The sequence below is a fragment of the Brachyistius frenatus genome, unplaced genomic scaffold, assembly GCF_029030835.1.
Source record: "Brachyistius frenatus isolate BFR_SWC_R1_liver_20210118 unplaced genomic scaffold, ASM2903083v1 Contig_8, whole genome shotgun sequence".
Lineage (NCBI taxonomy): Eukaryota > Metazoa > Chordata > Actinopteri > Embiotocidae > Brachyistius > Brachyistius frenatus.
Genome location: NW_027210607.1, coordinates 4658898 through 4677971, shown reverse-complemented (window position 1 = coordinate 4677971; position 19074 = coordinate 4658898). Strand labels below are relative to the sequence as shown.

The 19074-nt window shown below is 39.6% G+C and overlaps 1 protein-coding gene across 3 annotated transcripts in view; it reads right to left on the bottom strand.

Annotated features, from left to right (window-relative positions):
* plpp4 (phospholipid phosphatase 4) overlaps positions 1-19074 on the bottom strand; it is a 57619-nt gene that overhangs the window by 26619 nt on the left and 11926 nt on the right. For all 3 annotated transcript variants that reach the window (XM_069690049.1, XM_069690050.1, XM_069690051.1), the window contains 2 exons: positions 7032-7140; positions 2405-2495 (listed from right to left, as the gene is read on the bottom strand). In XM_069690049.1, coding sequence (XP_069546150.1) covers positions 2405-2495; positions 7032-7140 — 200 coding nt within the window. The remainder of the gene's footprint in view (positions 1-2404; positions 2496-7031; positions 7141-19074) is intronic.

Genomic DNA, 19074 nt, shown 5'->3' with positions numbered 1-19074 from the left:
TTTGGCTTTCTTGAAGAAAATTTTACTTTCTTAATTGTTGTTGTTCTGAATTTGTACCCTCATGGTTGAAATGCACTTATTGTAAGTCGCTTTGGATAAAAGCGTCAGCTAAGTGAAAAGTAATGTAATGTAATGCAATGAAAACATGGGAAACTAATGTGTTTTTTTCTGTAAGGGATTATCAAATCTGGAGGGTTGAAGCTTTGACACGTTTGTGTATAAATATGCAGAGGCAACACAAACTCCTGATGAAAACTATCAGTGTTTCACTTGAAGGTTCTTCCCAATACACAGCAGAAACCGCAGGGTCTGTGCGTACTCTGCGCTGTCATATTCCCATGATGAATAATATTGTTCACGCATTGTAACCAAAATTAAAAATAATCACAACAGAGTCATCACTGTGCCATTCTCAGTGAGCCCATTTGGAAAACATAATCAAACTTTCAAAATGACTTCATTATATCCTGACTGATGGATAATTACAAAATTAAGCGCCAGGAGTTTGGGAACGATGAAGGGTTATTAGACAATTCTGAAAAGTGAACACTTTGTTCCTTTTTTTACTCTGAAAGAAGAAAAAACTAAATTAAAGCGGCAGTGAGATAACAGAACAGTGTATCAAACAATGAATGCAAGATTTTAGCAAAATAAAGTCCCACTGGTGTTATAGAAGAGAGTACCCAACTAAAAAAAACACAATTTATGCAAGCTCGTTAATATGTTTGAAAATGTGATTCAGATTTTGAGGATCCTCGGGGAAAGCTTGAAACTCTGTAATTTTGTGAGAATATAGAGACAGCTACTTTTCTGCGCTTTGAGCCAGAGATTAAAAAAATAAAAATAAACAGGTCTGCACACCTTCACATTAATAACAAACTGCTTCCTGATATTTCTCTCTCATTAGGTCTAGATGTAGCTTTGGTTCAAAGCCACCCTCAAAACTATGATCTTTTATTCTTTGTTGGTCTGAGTGATGTTGTTTTTCTGCACGACTTGTAGAAGTGCTTCTCTGCAGGCGGTAATGGGCCTGTTAAGTTCTACACAGCACTGTAATCTCTGCACTGATGCACTAAGCCACCCTCTCTCCACCTGATTCATCTCTGTGTGTCTCTTTAATTGGATTTGTGTTGAACTCTCTTAATGCTTTCCGATGTCCCAAAGCCTCTGCAGGCCTCTTGAACCCGCGGGGAAAACGGCAAACAGGAAACAGTCAGTGGGAGAGAAACGCCAGAAGCAGTTGGGAATGGAACAAATAGCATAAACATTTTAAATAGGTAAATACTCATGGCTGCTGTGATTAAGATTAACTTGTGCAGTACCACACTGATTGCTATTAAATAAAAAAAAAAAATAAGGTGCTTCTAAGTCACCAATTAGCCCCAGCTTCCAGGCAGAACTGGGGGAAGATGAAAGATATTTAAGTGTAAGAAAATTATCAAGAGAAAGGGCTAATTCTGAGATGTTAAAAAACTCCAACAGCAGCGACTATAACATACAGTCCACGCTGTCATTTAAGGACATGCGTCTCCAACTCATTTTCTTCTGAGAGCTACTTTGACAACATGAAGGTGTCCGAGAGCTCCTCATGTTTAGTAACATTTATTCACATAGCTGAGCTCAACCCAAACCAGCTGAAAAAGCTTCTTTTATGTGATCAATAACAAACTAATACTCACACATTTTGTCTGACAACAGCTTAAATTCAACAACGTGTGCATGTTTTCTTCTGTATGCATCGCTTACATTTACAATCAAAGGGGAGCGTGGGGGATATCTTAGGTATCAGATGTTCCCTAAATGCCTGATGCAGTGCATGTAAGTTGGGTGTGGCCAAATTGGTTTGAAAAGTTTGAAATAAAGAGTTCTAATATAAGATTTAACAGGAAACAGTGTTTCCCCTTTGATTGGGACCTCTTCCCGTCCTGAAAGAAACACATGTATAAGTCAAAACCTATTATATGGCTGCACTCTGTGTGAAACTGGAAGACTATTAATTTGAAAAGTCGCCAACCTGTGGTGTAATTTTGATCTGTCACTCAGTGACAGACACTCACTTTATAGCTCCGCCCCGCTGTTCCAGCCCATCCAAAAATATTGTATATATTAGCTTTTTATTTCCAGCTCAGTGTGAGGGTCTCTGACACATTTTGCTATTAAGTGGACAGCGTAGTTTTATCAGCTAACTTAAAAAAATAATTAATTAAAAATGGTGAAATTGATAGCCAAATATACCTGGGCAGCCTGCCCAAGTAAATCTATTTGTGGGAAGCACTGCATGTTCTTTGAACCTTCAGCGAGCTACTGGTGGCTCACAAGTTACCGGTTGGAGACGTGTGTTTTAGGACCTCTCAGTCTTATTTAGTCTGACAGTGTGACATTTCAGGTAAGTGTCCTCACGCACCTAAACAGGCCTCTTTGATCTCCGTCTTGTCCGTCCTCTGAATTATCTTCACCACAAATATCACCGCCAGTGGGGTGAGGAATGAGATAGCCTGCGAGGAAATAAAGGCAAATAACAAATGAGTTCCTGCAGTGACATTAGAGATGCAGAGCACAGTCTGTTTTGCAGGTTAATCGTAAAATTACTTCAGCCTCTGGGAATGACCTGAACTTGATCCATTATTCAGAGTTAATTTTAATAAGGTAAACTGAGGGGCCAAACAACCATTCTGCCTTTTCAGAAAGAATCTGGCCCCCAACTTGATATGAGATTTGGGCCTTCCCCAGCACCTAAGGTAATTATTCATGCCTTCTCATGTATTAATTACTTTGTCCAAATTTAATATATTGTCTTTGCCTTAAGGAACAGAGGTAGTAAAAACAAAGGCAGAGCTTCACTTCCATTATTATAACACACATGTTGGATTCCCCTTCTTCATTAGTTGAGCTGTGAGAATTTGTGTGTATGTTTGCCAATTATAAACTAATTTTCCACCGCAATATTCCTTTGAAGTAGCTCAGTTTCACACAAAACAAAACAAATGAGTGCACTTACAGTTGCTCTCTGAATTTAAGATTAAATCAACCAAATTTTGTTTATATCTTTGTAACACGGGCACAGAGTACGGTACATCCTACTATAGCTATGAAATGTAGTGTAAAACATTGCAAATTGGCATTGCAAGACATACGGTATTAATGACAGTATCACATTTTAATGTAAGAGATCGATGGATTATCGTTGCACCTGCAGATGGAAAATTTAACAGCGTCTTACTTTAATGCAAAAATGGACTGAAGTAGCAATGTTGAGGCAACAGCAGATCATCTCCACCACATTCCCCAAAACTAATGCACCCCGTGTAGCAATGCCCTTTCAATCACAGCAACTGCCATCACTTTGTGACTTTGAGGGGGAATCCAGTGTAAAAAAACAAAACACATCTCTCCCTGCTGAGTTGAGGTTTCCACATGTCAGGACTCATGCAGGGTGACATCCCAGTTGGTCTCACTTTGATGGCTGATTTGACAACTGACAGTATTTTTTTTTTCTTAAAAACAGTTGCCAAAGATAAGAGGAACGGTGTGTAAATGAGAACAACAGTACTGTACTTGTGAGGATTTATGTTGCCATGGAAACACGTTAAAGCATCCAAAATCACCTGAAAGGTTTGACAATGGATGATTATGTCATAATATTTATGTAAGGCAGTTTACAGTAAAGGATCATTCATATCTCAAGACATTTTGGGATGTCTTTTTCACATTTAGATCATGCTCTATGATTGTCTATCACAACTCCATGAAGGCTACAAACTGTGAGTGTATCAGTTTACTTTACAGTCTGTTTACAGTAAATTTTTTCAAAGATTATACATTAATAAGTGAGCTATAGTCTGTTGAAAAAGCCAGTTTTATTTGTTTAACCATAGAACAATTCATCTGTGCCTTTTGAGGGTGGACCAGATTCATATTTGAAGCTGTCTGGGACATCATCACTGTTTATATAGTTAAGCAACAATTCTCCACCAGCTTCAGAAGAATTAGTTGATTTTCTTCAGGTTTATTCAGGAAATTCTGATTGTCTCTAACCCTGCAGAAATGGGGACAGCTACAATTTCCATTTCCGGACACTGATTTGAGGGCTATAAACTGTAGTATTACCCTGTTTACACTTTCTATGGTCTGAATTGTGACCTACTCATCCACAGGTATGTGCTGTATAAGATTATTGGGCCCAACAATAAATACCAAGCACTTAGTTTCCTGCCACTACCCATAATAAGAAAGTCCAACAGTAGCTCTCGAGGCTGCACGCAGGCTAATGTTGTATACTGTATATCTTAATGAAGGTCACAGTGAGTCATAATGTAGCTTCATGCAAATCCCTTCCGTGGTCTTCTTTTAATAGCCAGATAAATTCTCCTCTCCTTCAGGGCCACTGTCACAGCGATGACACTGAGGACTTCTGACTGATGGGTGTCAGCAGGGGGAGTATTCCCCTCAGAGGCATGTGGGTCGGGCTTTCTTTTCCGACTCATAATTTAGAGGCATGTTATCAGTAATGATTTATGGACACTGAAGGTAATATCATCTGTCAACATTTTTATAAAATATGAAATAGAAATAATAAAGTGCAGATAAGCTCAGGCTCCGCTTTTGGCCGGACATTCAGCTCCACAGATGAATGGTGGATTGTCAGTATGTGTGTGTGTGTGTGTGTGTGTGTGTGTGTGTGTGTGTGTGTGTGTGCGTGCGTGCGTGCGTGCGTGCGTGCGTGCGTGCGTGCGTGCGTGCGTGCGTGCGTGCGTGCGTGCGTGTGATTTCTGCTTGATTGGTGGTGCTTTGTATGACTAATGCACTTTCAAGTGCTTATCACAAAATACCCATGAAATAATTTGTTGATGAGCAATTTAAAACTCGGCTTTTTTTTATGCATGACTAAATCCACTTGTATTAATGTTTTAACCATTTGATGTGCTCATGAAGGGTTTTAAAATGTTATCAATAGGTGCCAAGCTAAGTCTTAACATGCAGTAACTGCTAGAGATGTTTTTTATTAAGGAGGAAAAATATTACATATACCAAAGTTTACAGTATCTGTCATTATTTCTTGCTTGAAAATGTCTGACAGTCAGAATTCACCACCTACTCTACAGTTGTTTCTGCACAAAATTAGATGATTGACGTGTGTGGAGGAGCACAGGATGGAGTGGAGCGCACCTCAATCAAATGCTGACAGCTCACAAAGAGGTGAGCTAAATAAGCAACGGCCAGGCAAGTCTTTCCTTGTTACACCACTTTGATATTTTGATTAAACAGTCAGTACCTACTAGAAGTTCTTCTAACAAGGAAGCATGCAGACAAAGATGTCACAACGACATACACATATTAACCTATCTGGGAAATGAATGAAAGTGTGGGCTGTCAAGAAGCTGGTCTGTGATCGTCTTTAGGTTTTTATATTCATATTATGAAGTTATGTTTGTCACAAAAAAAAAAATGTCCTGCCACAAAACAGCACAACAGAATACAGATCATGCTACCTCGTCCCATGGCACATAACTCAGTATTAAAGCTGTGATTACTATTCAATGTGGTGGGAAAAGAGTTTATTCTATGAGATATATGGTACATAACACAGTCACCATCAGGACTGAATCTCTGGCCTTGGAAATATGGAAAATACATAGAGTCGATTCGTATAGTACATTTGGTTTGAAAAGCATTATGCAAACATAAAAGATTACATTTTCAATGCCAATATTGAGCATATGTTGTTAAAAATCAGATAAGTCACATAAGGGCCCCTCGACTTTGGAACAACCTACCTGAGGAGATAAGGCTTGCAGAATCATTAACTTCTTTTAAATCACTTCTTAAAACCCATTTTTATAGAATTGCTTTTAAGTGATGTCGTCCTTTTATGCAGTTCCTTTGTTCCCCTGTTTTTGTAAACAATAAATTGTATTCATTTCTTTATTTGTTTGTTTTCTATTCCATTTGCTCATTTTGGTTATTTGTTTGGTTTTGTTGTATTCATTACCTTAATGGCATGGTCTTTTTTGCCTCCTGTTTTCTTAAATGTTTACCGGTATTGACGTTATTATTATCATCATTATTATTATTATTATTATTATAAATATTGCTTCCGAAAACATCAGTATTATGGTCACCATGATTAGATTTTATTTACTTTCCACCAAAATATTTGATTTTGAAATGCTGTTATCTGAAAAAACTGCACTGGAACCTTTTGGTTGATGTTAAAGATCTTGGTCTGTGGAACATTTATTTAGAACCACAGTCTTTCCCTAACTTTAACCAAAGTGCTTTTCTTAAACCACAGATAGTCAGGATGTAAGCCCGAGGCTCTGGTGTCACAATCCGAACACTTCCTTACAGCACGTAATGCAAATCAGCATATTTTTTTTTTTAAATAAAAAAAATATGGCATTAAAGTTGCTTCCCAGACATTTCACTTCATTAGAAAGTCTAGAACTTATAACTGTTTTGCCATCCCTGGTGATGTTGTATTTCACTGTATTAACTCTTAGAAAGTGGGACCATGTACTTTCTGTTATCCGAGTTGGACAACAACATTTGACTCACAACGGTATTTAAACTTTGTCTGTAATGCCCACACTGTAATGCTGAGAAGTACTGAGAACAAAATCGTTATACACCCGCCAATACGTGCTGGGCAAAGGTTTTGACTGAGAAAGACAGATTCTTTAGGTTATTTGTTCATTGTTTACAGCATGAGGCAGAGAAAGATTATTTTCAGTCCGTAGGGCATCAGTTAGAAATCCATGCTAACGCTGCACAACCCACTGCCGTCCAAAAGCAGTGGATAATATTTACATTGAAAGCACCACGGTTCCATAAAACCCGTCTCATATCTGTCAACATGATTCAGAACTCAACTGCAGCAGCAGAAATAAAACTCTTTATAGTGATGAAGGATTTTTGCACCACACAGATTACAAAAAAATTATGCATGGTATGTAGACTGCGGTAATGAATACGTTTTTAGTGGCAATTAAGTCTGTAATAAGAGGATGCACATTTAGACAGCAGGTACTTACGAACATGACCCTCTTGGGAATGTGGTCTGACTCAACGAGAGGATTCCTGTAGAGCCAAAGCTCCTCCGGTTGAATTACTCTCTCAAACGGCTCCAGAAACTCTGTGAATCTGTGGCAGAGAACAAAAACATCAGTTACTGACATTTAGACACGTAATGAACACATTTATACATGACTGACACACAAAGTGGTAGTTTGAGAGATTACATGACTTTTTAATGTGTGTGCAGAACATCAGGTTTCCCTTTTATTTCTGTTGTGCAGCTCAAAGAGGACTTGTTGGTTCTTCTGTTAGTACCAACACAACTGAGGTTTCACCCGAGATCACCTCCGCCGCTGTCTCACTCACTGACTGGGAACAAATTAGCATGCTCCTGCTTCCCCCAGCCCTGCCCGGCCACCCAGTGATCTGTCATACCTGACCTTGTTCTCTTCGTTGTCATTTCAACAAGGTCTTTCTGTCACCGCGCTCAACAACAATTCAATACTCTGCTTGGTTCTGCAACTGAGCTCCAGGCCACAGAAATGAAAGTGTTTTAAATATTTTATTATTATTATTAAAAATATATTTTTATTTTAATCATCATAAATACAGTTCAAACCAGGCTGAATGCCCCTGCACTCCCTTGGGAGCAGCCTTGCCTATTGTCCTTCTGTTAACTTTGGAGGAAAGTTTCTGTTAACTCTGACATGAGCATGTTAAATTAAAAACGTACTTCCTCAAACTGACCTAATCCACTGAATCAAACTTTACACAACAGACCACATGAAGTATCTTCAAATGGATGGTGTAAGTTAAAAAATATATATATATCTGATGAGTTCAAGAAATTGACAAATTAAAATCAAATAAACAAGACAATGATTTATATTGTTTACAGTGTTGCTGTGACATTGTTCTCCACCAACACTGAAAAAAATATTACAGAAATTAGGTATTAATATAGGGGAATGACTGATTATATAGGCTAACCTCCATGTGTTCATTATGGTCAGGAGCTTGTTAAACTGTTAAATCTATCATAAGTACAGTACATACACTGAAGTGCTGCTTCATCTAAGATGTAAATATAGTCTAAATTTGTATACATGGCTCAGTCGAATACGTCTTCAGTTTGACTCCCACACGTCCACTGATGCTATTTAATAAAAGCAAAATGCACCCCAAAACGTTTGCTTAAAACATGCCTTATCCTACAGCAGTAAAAAGTTAAAAAAAAACTTTGTTAAGTATTTTCTCGGGTCCAGTGTGCTCCACACGAATTACTTCGATCTACGAGGAGACAGTAATTGAGTTATGCTCTCCACAACAACTACATGCCCTTCAGCAAGGAGCATTTATCTGCTCCAGTAGAGATGCGCAGTGGCAGCAGAAGAAAAGTGAGGACATTCTGGATCCTGAGCAGCTTCTCAGTGCGAGTCCAGCAGTGGAAACGTGAGGAAGTCCACTGACTGAGCACCACATGTATCTTCTGTAAACCTTTCCTACATAAGATGGATGTGCTGCCAATTTTCTTGTTTTTTTCTTTTCAGGGAACTAAATTATACATTTTTAATCTCTGCAGAAGACATGCAGCATATTCGACACTGTGGAGAGTATATTTGTTGGTTCACTGATAACAATGTGTCATAATATTTTCGCAAAAGAACAGCCTAATCAGTACTGGCTCATTTTACACCTTGCTGAGCCCGCATGCATGATTCACTTCAGCCGCATAACATTCACGGTATGTGGCGCACAATGAATTATACGCTGCTAATGATACACAATATGCTTCATGAATTGCTCCCATTTTCCCAGCTTGTCCTCTCCTCAGCTCTCTCGTTCAGGCGTCAGTGACTGGGAATGTTATTTTAGTCCCAGGGGGATTCAAAGCAGAGCAAAAACAGATAGTCAGTCGAGGCAGACCTCAACTTCAACTCTGATATATACACGCACGCACGCACGCACGCACACACAATCACACACACACACACACACACACACACACACACACACACACACACACACACACACACACACACACACACACACACACACACACACACACACACACACACACACACACACACACACACAAACGAACAAACTAAACCTCCATTATGAAAACACACAGAGCTCTCGGACCATTAAATACTGCAATGATCTACCCGTCACTCTGCAAGGCTTATCTTGCATCCAACCCTTGACGTCTTAATGAGTTTGAGGCAGACACTCCCTGAAGGTAACTACACTGATAAAAGTCCTCCTCACATTATTTTCCTTAACTGGTCATCTTACAATACACGGCCTCCACAAACCTGCTGCAGAGTGTTACCTTACAGAAAAAACACACAAGTTTCCCATGCTTCCACATGTATGACACATGTTTACCACATGTTGAAACATATGATAACGGGGAAAATATGTGAAGAGGTTTTCACATGGGAGTCTACGTGCGCTTCACACATTACACCATGAAAATGTCACAAAACAACATTTCCAATGTGCACAATCATATGTGTATGTGGTTACAAGGACTGACTTTAGCTAATGACACCAAAATAACTTGTGGATAAATTGTATTGAAATTGTATTTCATGAGAGAAGTTGAATAGGAGTCTATGAATCAGAAGACTTTTTGGAGCCAACCCCTAGTGGCACTCGATGGTATTGCAGTTTAAGGCACTTCCGCATCGGCCTCACTTTTTAGACCCGGAAGCTACGGCCACTTTTATATACGTCTATGGTTTTTGCACGTGTGAAATTTATGTTTTTACTGTAAGGGTTATTACCTCTTTGTGTAACAGTTTTTATTGGTCATGGCTGAGTTGCCATTCCCACAATAATAATCATCATCATCATCATTCATAATTGTTCATCATAAAAAAATTAATTTGGATTGACATGCAGCTATATTTTGCTATGACTGGCAATGGATGCCTCAATTTTCACCATGTCATTACATCTTCAGGAGTTTGTTTGTTGGGAGGGATCTCTCTCATAAGCTCAAAATAAAATGCCTTTTGGACATGTAATATTCCTCCATCTTTTGGAGATTTTGTATCAAATCTCCAACAAATCAATGCCACCCTCAAAGGATCTCTCTTGGCTCGAGATTCAGATTGAATTTTTTTGCCTTATCTTGTTTTTTTTTATTTTATTAAAAGACAAACTACAATATGGTTTAGGCACACTTTGAAAGCTCCAGGCTCCAAACACAGCTGGTATTAATCAAGGCTTCATCCTTGTTTCCACAGATAGAAGTGCCTGGCCTAATGTGGAAATGAATTTCATCTTTATTGTAATTTACAGGCTGAGGTGAACGCAGCAGGACAGTAGTGATTTACAGGCCGGTGACAAGAGGAAGCTTTGGTCTGTGTGAGGAAGGAAGGACAATGTGGATTATAGCCATATTATTGGAGCTCTCCGAGTTCGAGAGGTAATGACATACACAGCATGCACTCTAATTTATCCTGCTGGGAAATTGTAATCACATTAAATCAAAAAGCGAGACAACAAAAGCAGAAAATGGTGGTGGGCTGCATTATGGCAGGAACAAAAAGCACATCCAGACAAACATAAATGTCTGATTAACAGCCAGTTTTATTGCTTTTGTTTACCTGCTAAATATTCTCCTCTTTATTCTGCTGACTGAGAGACAATTTCAGCTACAGCCACTGCAAATGACCACAAGACCTGATAGAAACATTGAGAAAAAAAAAAACAATGAAAGAGGACCGCAATGTGGAAATGTACCAAAAAAAAGTGCAAAAAACGTTTTCAAAGGCGGATTCATCAGGGCTGTAATGAGGCCCCCTGACACGATTTTTGGCCAGAATAGACGGCTCTCTAAGTGCCCAGAAACACCAGGCACAAAAAAAAGTGCCCTGAATCCAGGACCGCCTGCTGGCTGCCTAGGGAGCACCTCATTCTGTTGAATCAGTTTCTGCTCTGCTCTGTGTAGAAACATTACTGGATGCTTCTATAGGGGCCAAACCATTACAGATTGTCAACACAACAGGCCTGAAGGGGAATACGTGAAGATAACCACTGTTGGCATCAAACTTTTGAAAATCTGGAGAGATTTATGGTGGGAAGCTAAATGTTTCTGCAAATTGTGAAATTGTAAAGGGCATTTGTGCTCAATGGACAGAGGGTATGCCATATATAGTATATACACAATGATTTTTACAAAGAGTAGATGACGACAACCCTTGAGTTTTGGCTTCAAATCTTCACATCTGACTGAATATTTTAGAATTTCCTCTCTTCCCTATTCTTCTCCCATAAAGCTATGCAATTGGGCCGATTTATCATCACCAATTCCCATCCATCTCTGCAAGACGCATAGCCTAAATCTGACGAGCTCTGCCACAGCCAAAGAAATGAAACTGAATTATTTCTCAAGACCTCCTCTCTCCCTACCGAGCTCAAACACTTGGGAGATTTAGCACACAGCAGCACCAGGAACAATATGAGCTGCTAATTTCAAAGCTCCTGATTCCCAATGCACTGTGGGCAGAATCTGTGGCTATGGCTTCGGGAATACATCTTCTGCTGCGCCACCGTGACGGAAAAGAAAAAAAAAAGTCATGAAATTCCTCCTTAATTTGTTAGTTATGCTGCAAAGCAATTAGGCACACAGAGGAGTAGAATAGCTTAGTTGGATTAACTTCAGGCAAACTCCCACTTTCACAAAGAAAGAAAGTCTGAAAGTGATCTTTTGGCTGAATGTGAGTGTGTGTGTGCATGTGTGTGCTTGTGCGTGCATCAGCCGATCACAGATATATCCAAACGGAAGCGAAGCGTTTTTATCAACATTGATTGGACTTTATCTGCCAGCATGGATTGGCTGAGCTGCAGCCAAATGCCGGCAGCCCTTATTAAACTACATTCACAGCAGTTATCTACAGGTGCAGGGGCCCACAGAGCAGGGCTCACACTGCAGAGCTCACTTGGTAGACAGATCATGTGACCTTCACCTCTCAGGGGCAATGGCAAATATCAGGGAGCTTTACAATGTCCACGACACACGGCCTCAATGCTCTGCACAGTACAAAGCAGTCTGTTTCAATATCTTAGATTCAACTCTGAAAGAAGTCTCGCCCCTTCCTCAATGGTTTTTTCCTCACTTTGGTGCACTTTTCATTGAAGCTGTTCACAATGCAGCACCTGCTGTAATCCAGGGAGTCATTCAGAGGGATGCAGGCCATTTTGTCCATTTGATTGCATTTGCACTCCCAAGAGCTGCACATTTGGCAGTCAGATGAGCTACTAGGAGCTACTTATGTGTGTAGTAAAGAGGAGAGTTGTGTGTTTGTGTGTAGTGAAGGGGGGAGGTTGTAGGGCGGTTGTTTGACTCCAGATTTATCACACAATTCGAAATTACTTTTCCCGACATCACCTCATCCTTATGCCCTCCTATTAGTCTGATAGCACCCACAGGTCACCTTCGTATTACTTGAGTCATTTAATCAGAAAGCAGGGAGCTATTGAAAAGTGACTTATGAAATTTACAAGCTATTAGGATCAGAGGTTGTGCTTAGTCCGGTGGGAAATTCCCATCCTTCTGCGTCTTCTGCTTTATTTGCCAGTGGTAAATTCCCACTATTACTCTTACACGCCATCCAAAGCAATTGAATTGGACTGTTTTAAAAACTTAAACGGTCAGTGGTAAATGTTGAGAGCTTGGGCCTGTTTTATGTCTGAAAATATGTACCAGTAGGAAGTAGAAAATACAAGAAATAGTGAGTGTTGCGAAGGGAGAGAAGAGGAGAGCAGACTTTGTTGGCTGCTGAGTTTTGTCCCAGTGGTGGATGGCACACAGACAGGCTGCTCTGGAATTGCCAAATCAGTAACATACTGCTTGAATGGCTCTCGAGATTGTCCCACCAAAATATGGCTGCTGCAAAGAGTAGTTTCAGATTACAAGGGTGATAATGCACTGACGGTAAAAAGAAAATCTGGACATTTTAAGACTGTGTAAAAATGCACTTTTACATTTCAGTAATTCAATGTGTTGCATTCTTTGAAGAACTCTAAAACACATGTTTATTGAAGATGTTGCATCATAAAGCTGATTTGACTTCACCTCAAAGTGTGTTTTAAACTGTCCATTGAACCAGACAGGTATGCTCCAAAATAAATGAAAGCATCAGCGTAACATTAAAAGTGGGACAGCACTGTTTTGGAATATTACTAAAGAGTACAAATTAGCTATTATTGCTGCTTAATGCTGAGAGTTATATAAGAAGCTCTGTCTGACGAAAACTAAATGTGTCTACCAGCAATTCTTAAGCTCCCTAATGAACAATTTATAACTAAATTGTTTATTCTGTAACAAAACAAGGTTGTAACTAAGAGTTAGGGATTCAAATGTCCTTTAATTATAGGTGGATTTTAGGGTAGCTGCTTCCAGTCTTTAAGCTAAGCTACCAAGCTGCTGGCTGTAGCTTCCTATTGAAAGGACAGGTATAATGATGCAGCATACACTGTGTGTTGTATTTTGTAAACCTCCTAATGTCAGCAAAACTGACCCTTCCAAAGGTAATACTAAATGCAGGTGAGTGTGTTGGACTCTATTACAATGTAAAAGTGTGCACAACTTGGTAAAGTGGGTCAAAAACATTTTTTTTCCATTTGAATCACATTGCATGAACACCATATGCCTTCACGGTGCACATCAGCTAAGATGACATCAGCTTTTCTAGAGATGCGCATCTGTGAAATGTGCTGCGACAATGTTTTATTCTACAAGAGAGAAATTTGTAATGATTGAAAGATGAGAGTCACAGCAGGTGAGCCTCCATTTATCACAAAAAATCCACAACTCACACACTCAACACTGCTGGAAGGAGGAAAGTACAGCACAGCTATTGTTTACAGTTCCTTAATCGACACAAGAAGAAAAAAAAAATCCTGCATCTGCTATTCGAGCAAAATCAAATCTAACTCATGTGGCACAGCTGTATTGAAATAAAGACACGCGGGTATCTATGATTTAATAAAGTGCTGCTGCTGCAACTTAATTCGAGGTGAGTCACAGTGGAGAAAGAAGGAAGTTCACTGACAAACTGAAGATACACTCCTGATTTAATCATGCTGCTTTATTCTATTCATCATTGGAGCCACACTATTGTGTGATTTTGAATGAACATGGACTTGAGGGTAACTGCACTGTTTAGGAACAGAAGTTTATGTCAGGCTGGCAGCGATGTATTCCTATTAGATTCTAGGCACTGAAAATAATGACGTTTGGGGCTACATTTCTTGGCTGAGCAAAGACCAGACAGCACGGAAACAGGAGGTATTAAGTTCAGCGGTGAGGTTGTGCGTCTGGTTATGGCAATGGGTTGAAAAGCTGCAGTTTGGAGACAGAATTGAGGCTTTATTCTGAGGAGAAGCAGATCACTTCTTTAACCTTTTCCAACATAATAGTCACAGCCTGAAAACAGATCATTAAATTATATAACAAATGAAGTCAAACACCTTTTTGGGGAGAATTGCCTTCATAATTTTAATATTCTCATCTGAATTACCCATCCAGCAAACTGCACACCCAATACAATCATATTTTATCAAATGAATTACTAGGATGTGTTCAAAAAAGACACTAGGTATTTTCCGAGAGGCTTCTTCTACTGTACTCCGCTGTGCAACTTAGAATTCAGCGTGTGCATTAAATGTCACATGCCCGATCTCTGTTTCTGTTTGTGTTAGTGGGTAGATGTCAGGGCCTTGGCCAAATGTGTCAGGAATGCACAGCGTCGGTCCTGTCACAGGCAGAGGGAGAGAGTAGGGGAGCGGGACAGATGCTGAGTGACACTCAGCTAGCTCTGACTTCCCTGGAGATATCCCCTCTCAAGTTGACTAAAGAGCAGAGAAAAGAAAATACCATCCTTCACTTGTCATGCAAAACCCTGGTAAAGGATACAGTTGAAAATACAGGGTCTTTTTATCTTTCAAATACCCATCTTGGCTAATTCGATAAGGTGTATTAAAAAGCCACTTAATAATGAGAAGCCAAGCGTGGGCTGGCTTAGTCCAACTACAGGTGTCCGTTAACAATAAAAGCCCCAGAAAGACACTTTCAGAAAGGTCAGAGGCCTTCGTTTGAGACAGGTATTAGGAAATGCAGCAGTCTGAAGCTGGCAGGATGTGGCCAAAGGGACATGGAGGGATTGGGGAATCAAGGAAGCATGGTGGGGGGAAATGGCGAATTAAACTTCCTAACCCGCAGCAGGAAAGAATGGAGGCAGGCTGCTATGCACTGAAGATTTGCCAAGAGGCTTTGCAAATGCTCCCCAGGTTCAAAGCGTATATTCATTGAGCCCGCTGGGTAAATGCATCAACTCTACTAACCACATTGGTGTTGGCTCATCAGATTTGTTGAGCTTCCTCGCTCTCTATCAAATTGTATGGAGACAACTGCTACCAGCCTTAATGCTAATATATAACACTGTAGTCCAGAGCAGTTATTCTGTAATGAAATGCTGTCATTTGCTTTTATAAAGTACCCATCTGCATCCACTTGCTGTTTTTCCCACAATGAACAGGAATGAACGTACTGCATTTCAAGAAATAATGTTTATTTCATCGGAGAGTTAAATTAGGGGATTGATAACATTGTGATGTCTGTAATAGTACAGAGACGGTGAAGCACAGAGCTGCAGCATCGCCAGAAGCCCCTTACCTAACAACCCATCGGTGCAGTGCTGCCGAAGCACACGAGAATGACGCTTCATTCTCCAGGAAATACAATGTTCACAGTTTTTTTTGATCTGGTTGAAATTCACTTACATTTTTAAAGTGCTTGAAGATCCAATTATTTCTCAAGGGTCATCCAAGAGAACTAATAAAAACAAATGGAATGGTCAAAGTTGTCCTATTGGTATTAAAGGTGTTATTGCTTGATTCACAAAATCTACTCGAAGCCTCGTTTTGAGCCACTGCTGTTTTCTCTCTGAAAGTTACTGCCCTATGCGTTAGTACAAACTGAACACTCCCTGTATATGCCCTATATAAGTAGCACTACTACTACTACTATAATTGGAGAAACAAATTCAGTCGTGCAGCTTTTAGACTTTGAGTCATTTCGCAGGGGTTGTGATGCTGAAAACAATTCATCCACTGTGTTAAAAACACAACAGTAGTGAGCGAGTAGGTCAAGCGGGGGGAGGAGAGGGGAGGGGAGGGGAGGGGGGTCGTCTGATGTAAGCAGGTATTAATAGAGTTTATGTAATTACTCTCACTGACAGAAGGGGAGGCAAAAGTTTGGAACTTCAGGTCTGAAGACATGGGGAAACAGCTCGGCTGGTTCTCCCCAAAGTTCAAAGATATAACACTTCTAATCAACACGGTAAATGTGTTTAATTCACACAAACAAAGATGTAAAAACATGTGGTTTAGAGGATTTTTGTGCTGTAACTATTTCTTGCCAAACAACCTACAACGAAAACAGAAGTGAGAAGAGTTACTGCGCTCAGCTGTTGTTTTCAATTGCTGACACCTAAAACTACCAATGGTTGTTTTTACATTTCTGACTATGCAGAGTAAAAAAAAAAAAAAAAAGCTACAGTTTTCCTCCAAAAATTTGTATTTAGGATTTTAATTATTTGTTAAATGCTTATTTTTGACAAGGCTATCCAAGAAAGTTAGTATAATCTAAGCTAAGTGTTAGCTAAGCCAGGCTAATCGTATCCAGTGTCGGGCAAGGCTTTACTTCATTACGGTTACTTTTTCACTTACGCTTACAGAATAAACATTTACAAAGGACTTTACTATTACAAGTCATGTGAGTGCTCAGCTTCCACAAGAAGCGGTCAATTTACCTGTCTGACCAGGAGTGCGATGGAGGTATCGGCATCTCGGGACCTCCATTTGAAATCCTATTTTGAGGTGTCAGCACTGCAACTAAAGGACAGCTGAGAACAACAGCAAGAAGTCACAGGTTTTTCTGTACACAATTTCTCTGAAAATACCTATGTACATGTCCTCGGCTGGCTTGCGAGGAGCCCTGATAATCCTACTTTCAGGAAAGGAAATAATCACTATAGGCTGGTTGCTTGAGAAACTATAATGTTTGCATTTCTGTTTCTATAAATACAGAAGATATGACGAGTTGATGTGGAAGCTTAAAAGTTTTAACGCCCCTTTGATGTTTCTGGTGTGTGAAGAAAGCAGTGTTTGCTGAGAAACATAACAAAATACATTTATGGCTGAGTAAGTAGTGATTATTTTTTAATGAGTACAAAACAATGAGTAGTTGGTGGCCTTTGTTCAAATAAAGCTGCCTTCAAATGGGGTCGTGTTTATTGCTTTTATGACAGGATACCCTCTGATCTGATGACCTCAGATCTCGAGACCTCTGAATTTTCTGAAAGCTCAGACTTTACGAGTTGTGACATATTTGCTGACGTTTTCAGTAATATATACACATATACAAATATAAATACTGTAAATACATTTGTCACATTTGTCGTCTTGTTGTTTGTGGCATTCAAATACAACATTTCTTAGAGAGAATGTCGGGGGGGGGAAATGAGAAGACTTTTGACCTCCGTGTTGCCATTGCCAAGCAATGGTGTTTCCACCACTTAACGCCAAGCAAACCGCGCACACGACTTCCCATGTCGTAAACAGAAGCTCACGAGCACCATTTAAAACACAACATAACTTCCACTTCTTACTGCTTATTCTGCACACCTATGTGACGGTGCGATCAGTCTTATCATTTCCCTTTATGAAGACTTCTTCACAATATGCTGAACTATTGATACAGGCTGCCAACAGTATGTGGGTAGGAAAACGTTATTTCCACAGCAGACATGCTGTGATTTCAAAAGGACGCTAACCCTCTGGAGAGGATCAGAAACACCTGATGTCTATCATTAATGTTTCAGAAAGTCACTGCTGTCACTGTTGGATTAAAAATAAGTTTTAAACCTAATAAGATTCATACCTATTGTACGTTTAGGACGCATTTATTTCAACTACACTCCCCCCAGCGCTGTAATTATCCTGCGACCTTTAGTCAAACCACGAGCGCTGAAGGTTGAACACACATGGGAATTATGTATTTATACATTAACCTTGAAATGTTTTAATCTAAAACGTTTCACTGCATTTGAAACTGATGATTATCAAAAAATAAAAACAGAGCTTCCCGAGATCAGATAATTAATTCAGCAGGCAGAGGAACTGACACCTGTGGTCACCCCTGAGGTAAAGAAATCTATGTTCAGTACAAGCCGATGGTATATGAAGACTCTTGGGTGGGGAGGAGGGACGCTGAAAGAATGAAACAGAGACACCCTGATCGCTCTCACAGATTGGATACAGATATGGGACTGGGACACAAGACTGACCTTTATCACTGTTGTCATGCTCATTGTTCATCCTGGCAAATGTCAAAGTCAACAGCAACAGGAGAAATAGATTCCAGCTTTCAAAGTGAGGGCTGAACAAACACACTCCATGCAAGACCCACAGAGTGTTAAAGCTGGTCATTAACAAGCCAACAAACAAATACAAATGCACAAACACAGTGATATATAATCACTTACGATACATGTGCTGAAAGTTTATACAGAATGTTTTCAAAGTGTTGCTCTCACTTTTCTTGCCTCAGGCTATTTAAGTTTCATGGCCAAGGCTTGAATTCATTTTATTTTCCTTCCTTGATTTGTTGTTGTTGTCGTCTGACTACCACTCCACACCATGATTTTTTTTTTTTTTTTTTTTTTTAATCATTTGGATATTCCATAAAAATGTCAAAATTGTCATTTTGATTTTTTTTTTTTTTTTTTTCTTGACGAGGGTGAAGTTGTTTTTAGAAGCTTTGAGTAATGTGTTACATCCAAGAAAATAAAATTACTTTTTTTTTCATTTTTTTTTTTTTCACAATCTGCTAGTGGGAATAAACAATACCCTGCTGTTGCTTACATACATTGAGATAAATCAAAGCCTTTTTTTTGTTTGTTTGTTTTCTGGGTGATGATCTGCTTTTCGGGAAAAGTTGAGGTTGACAAGGTGTCATAGCGTGAGACCCAGCCACCTTCC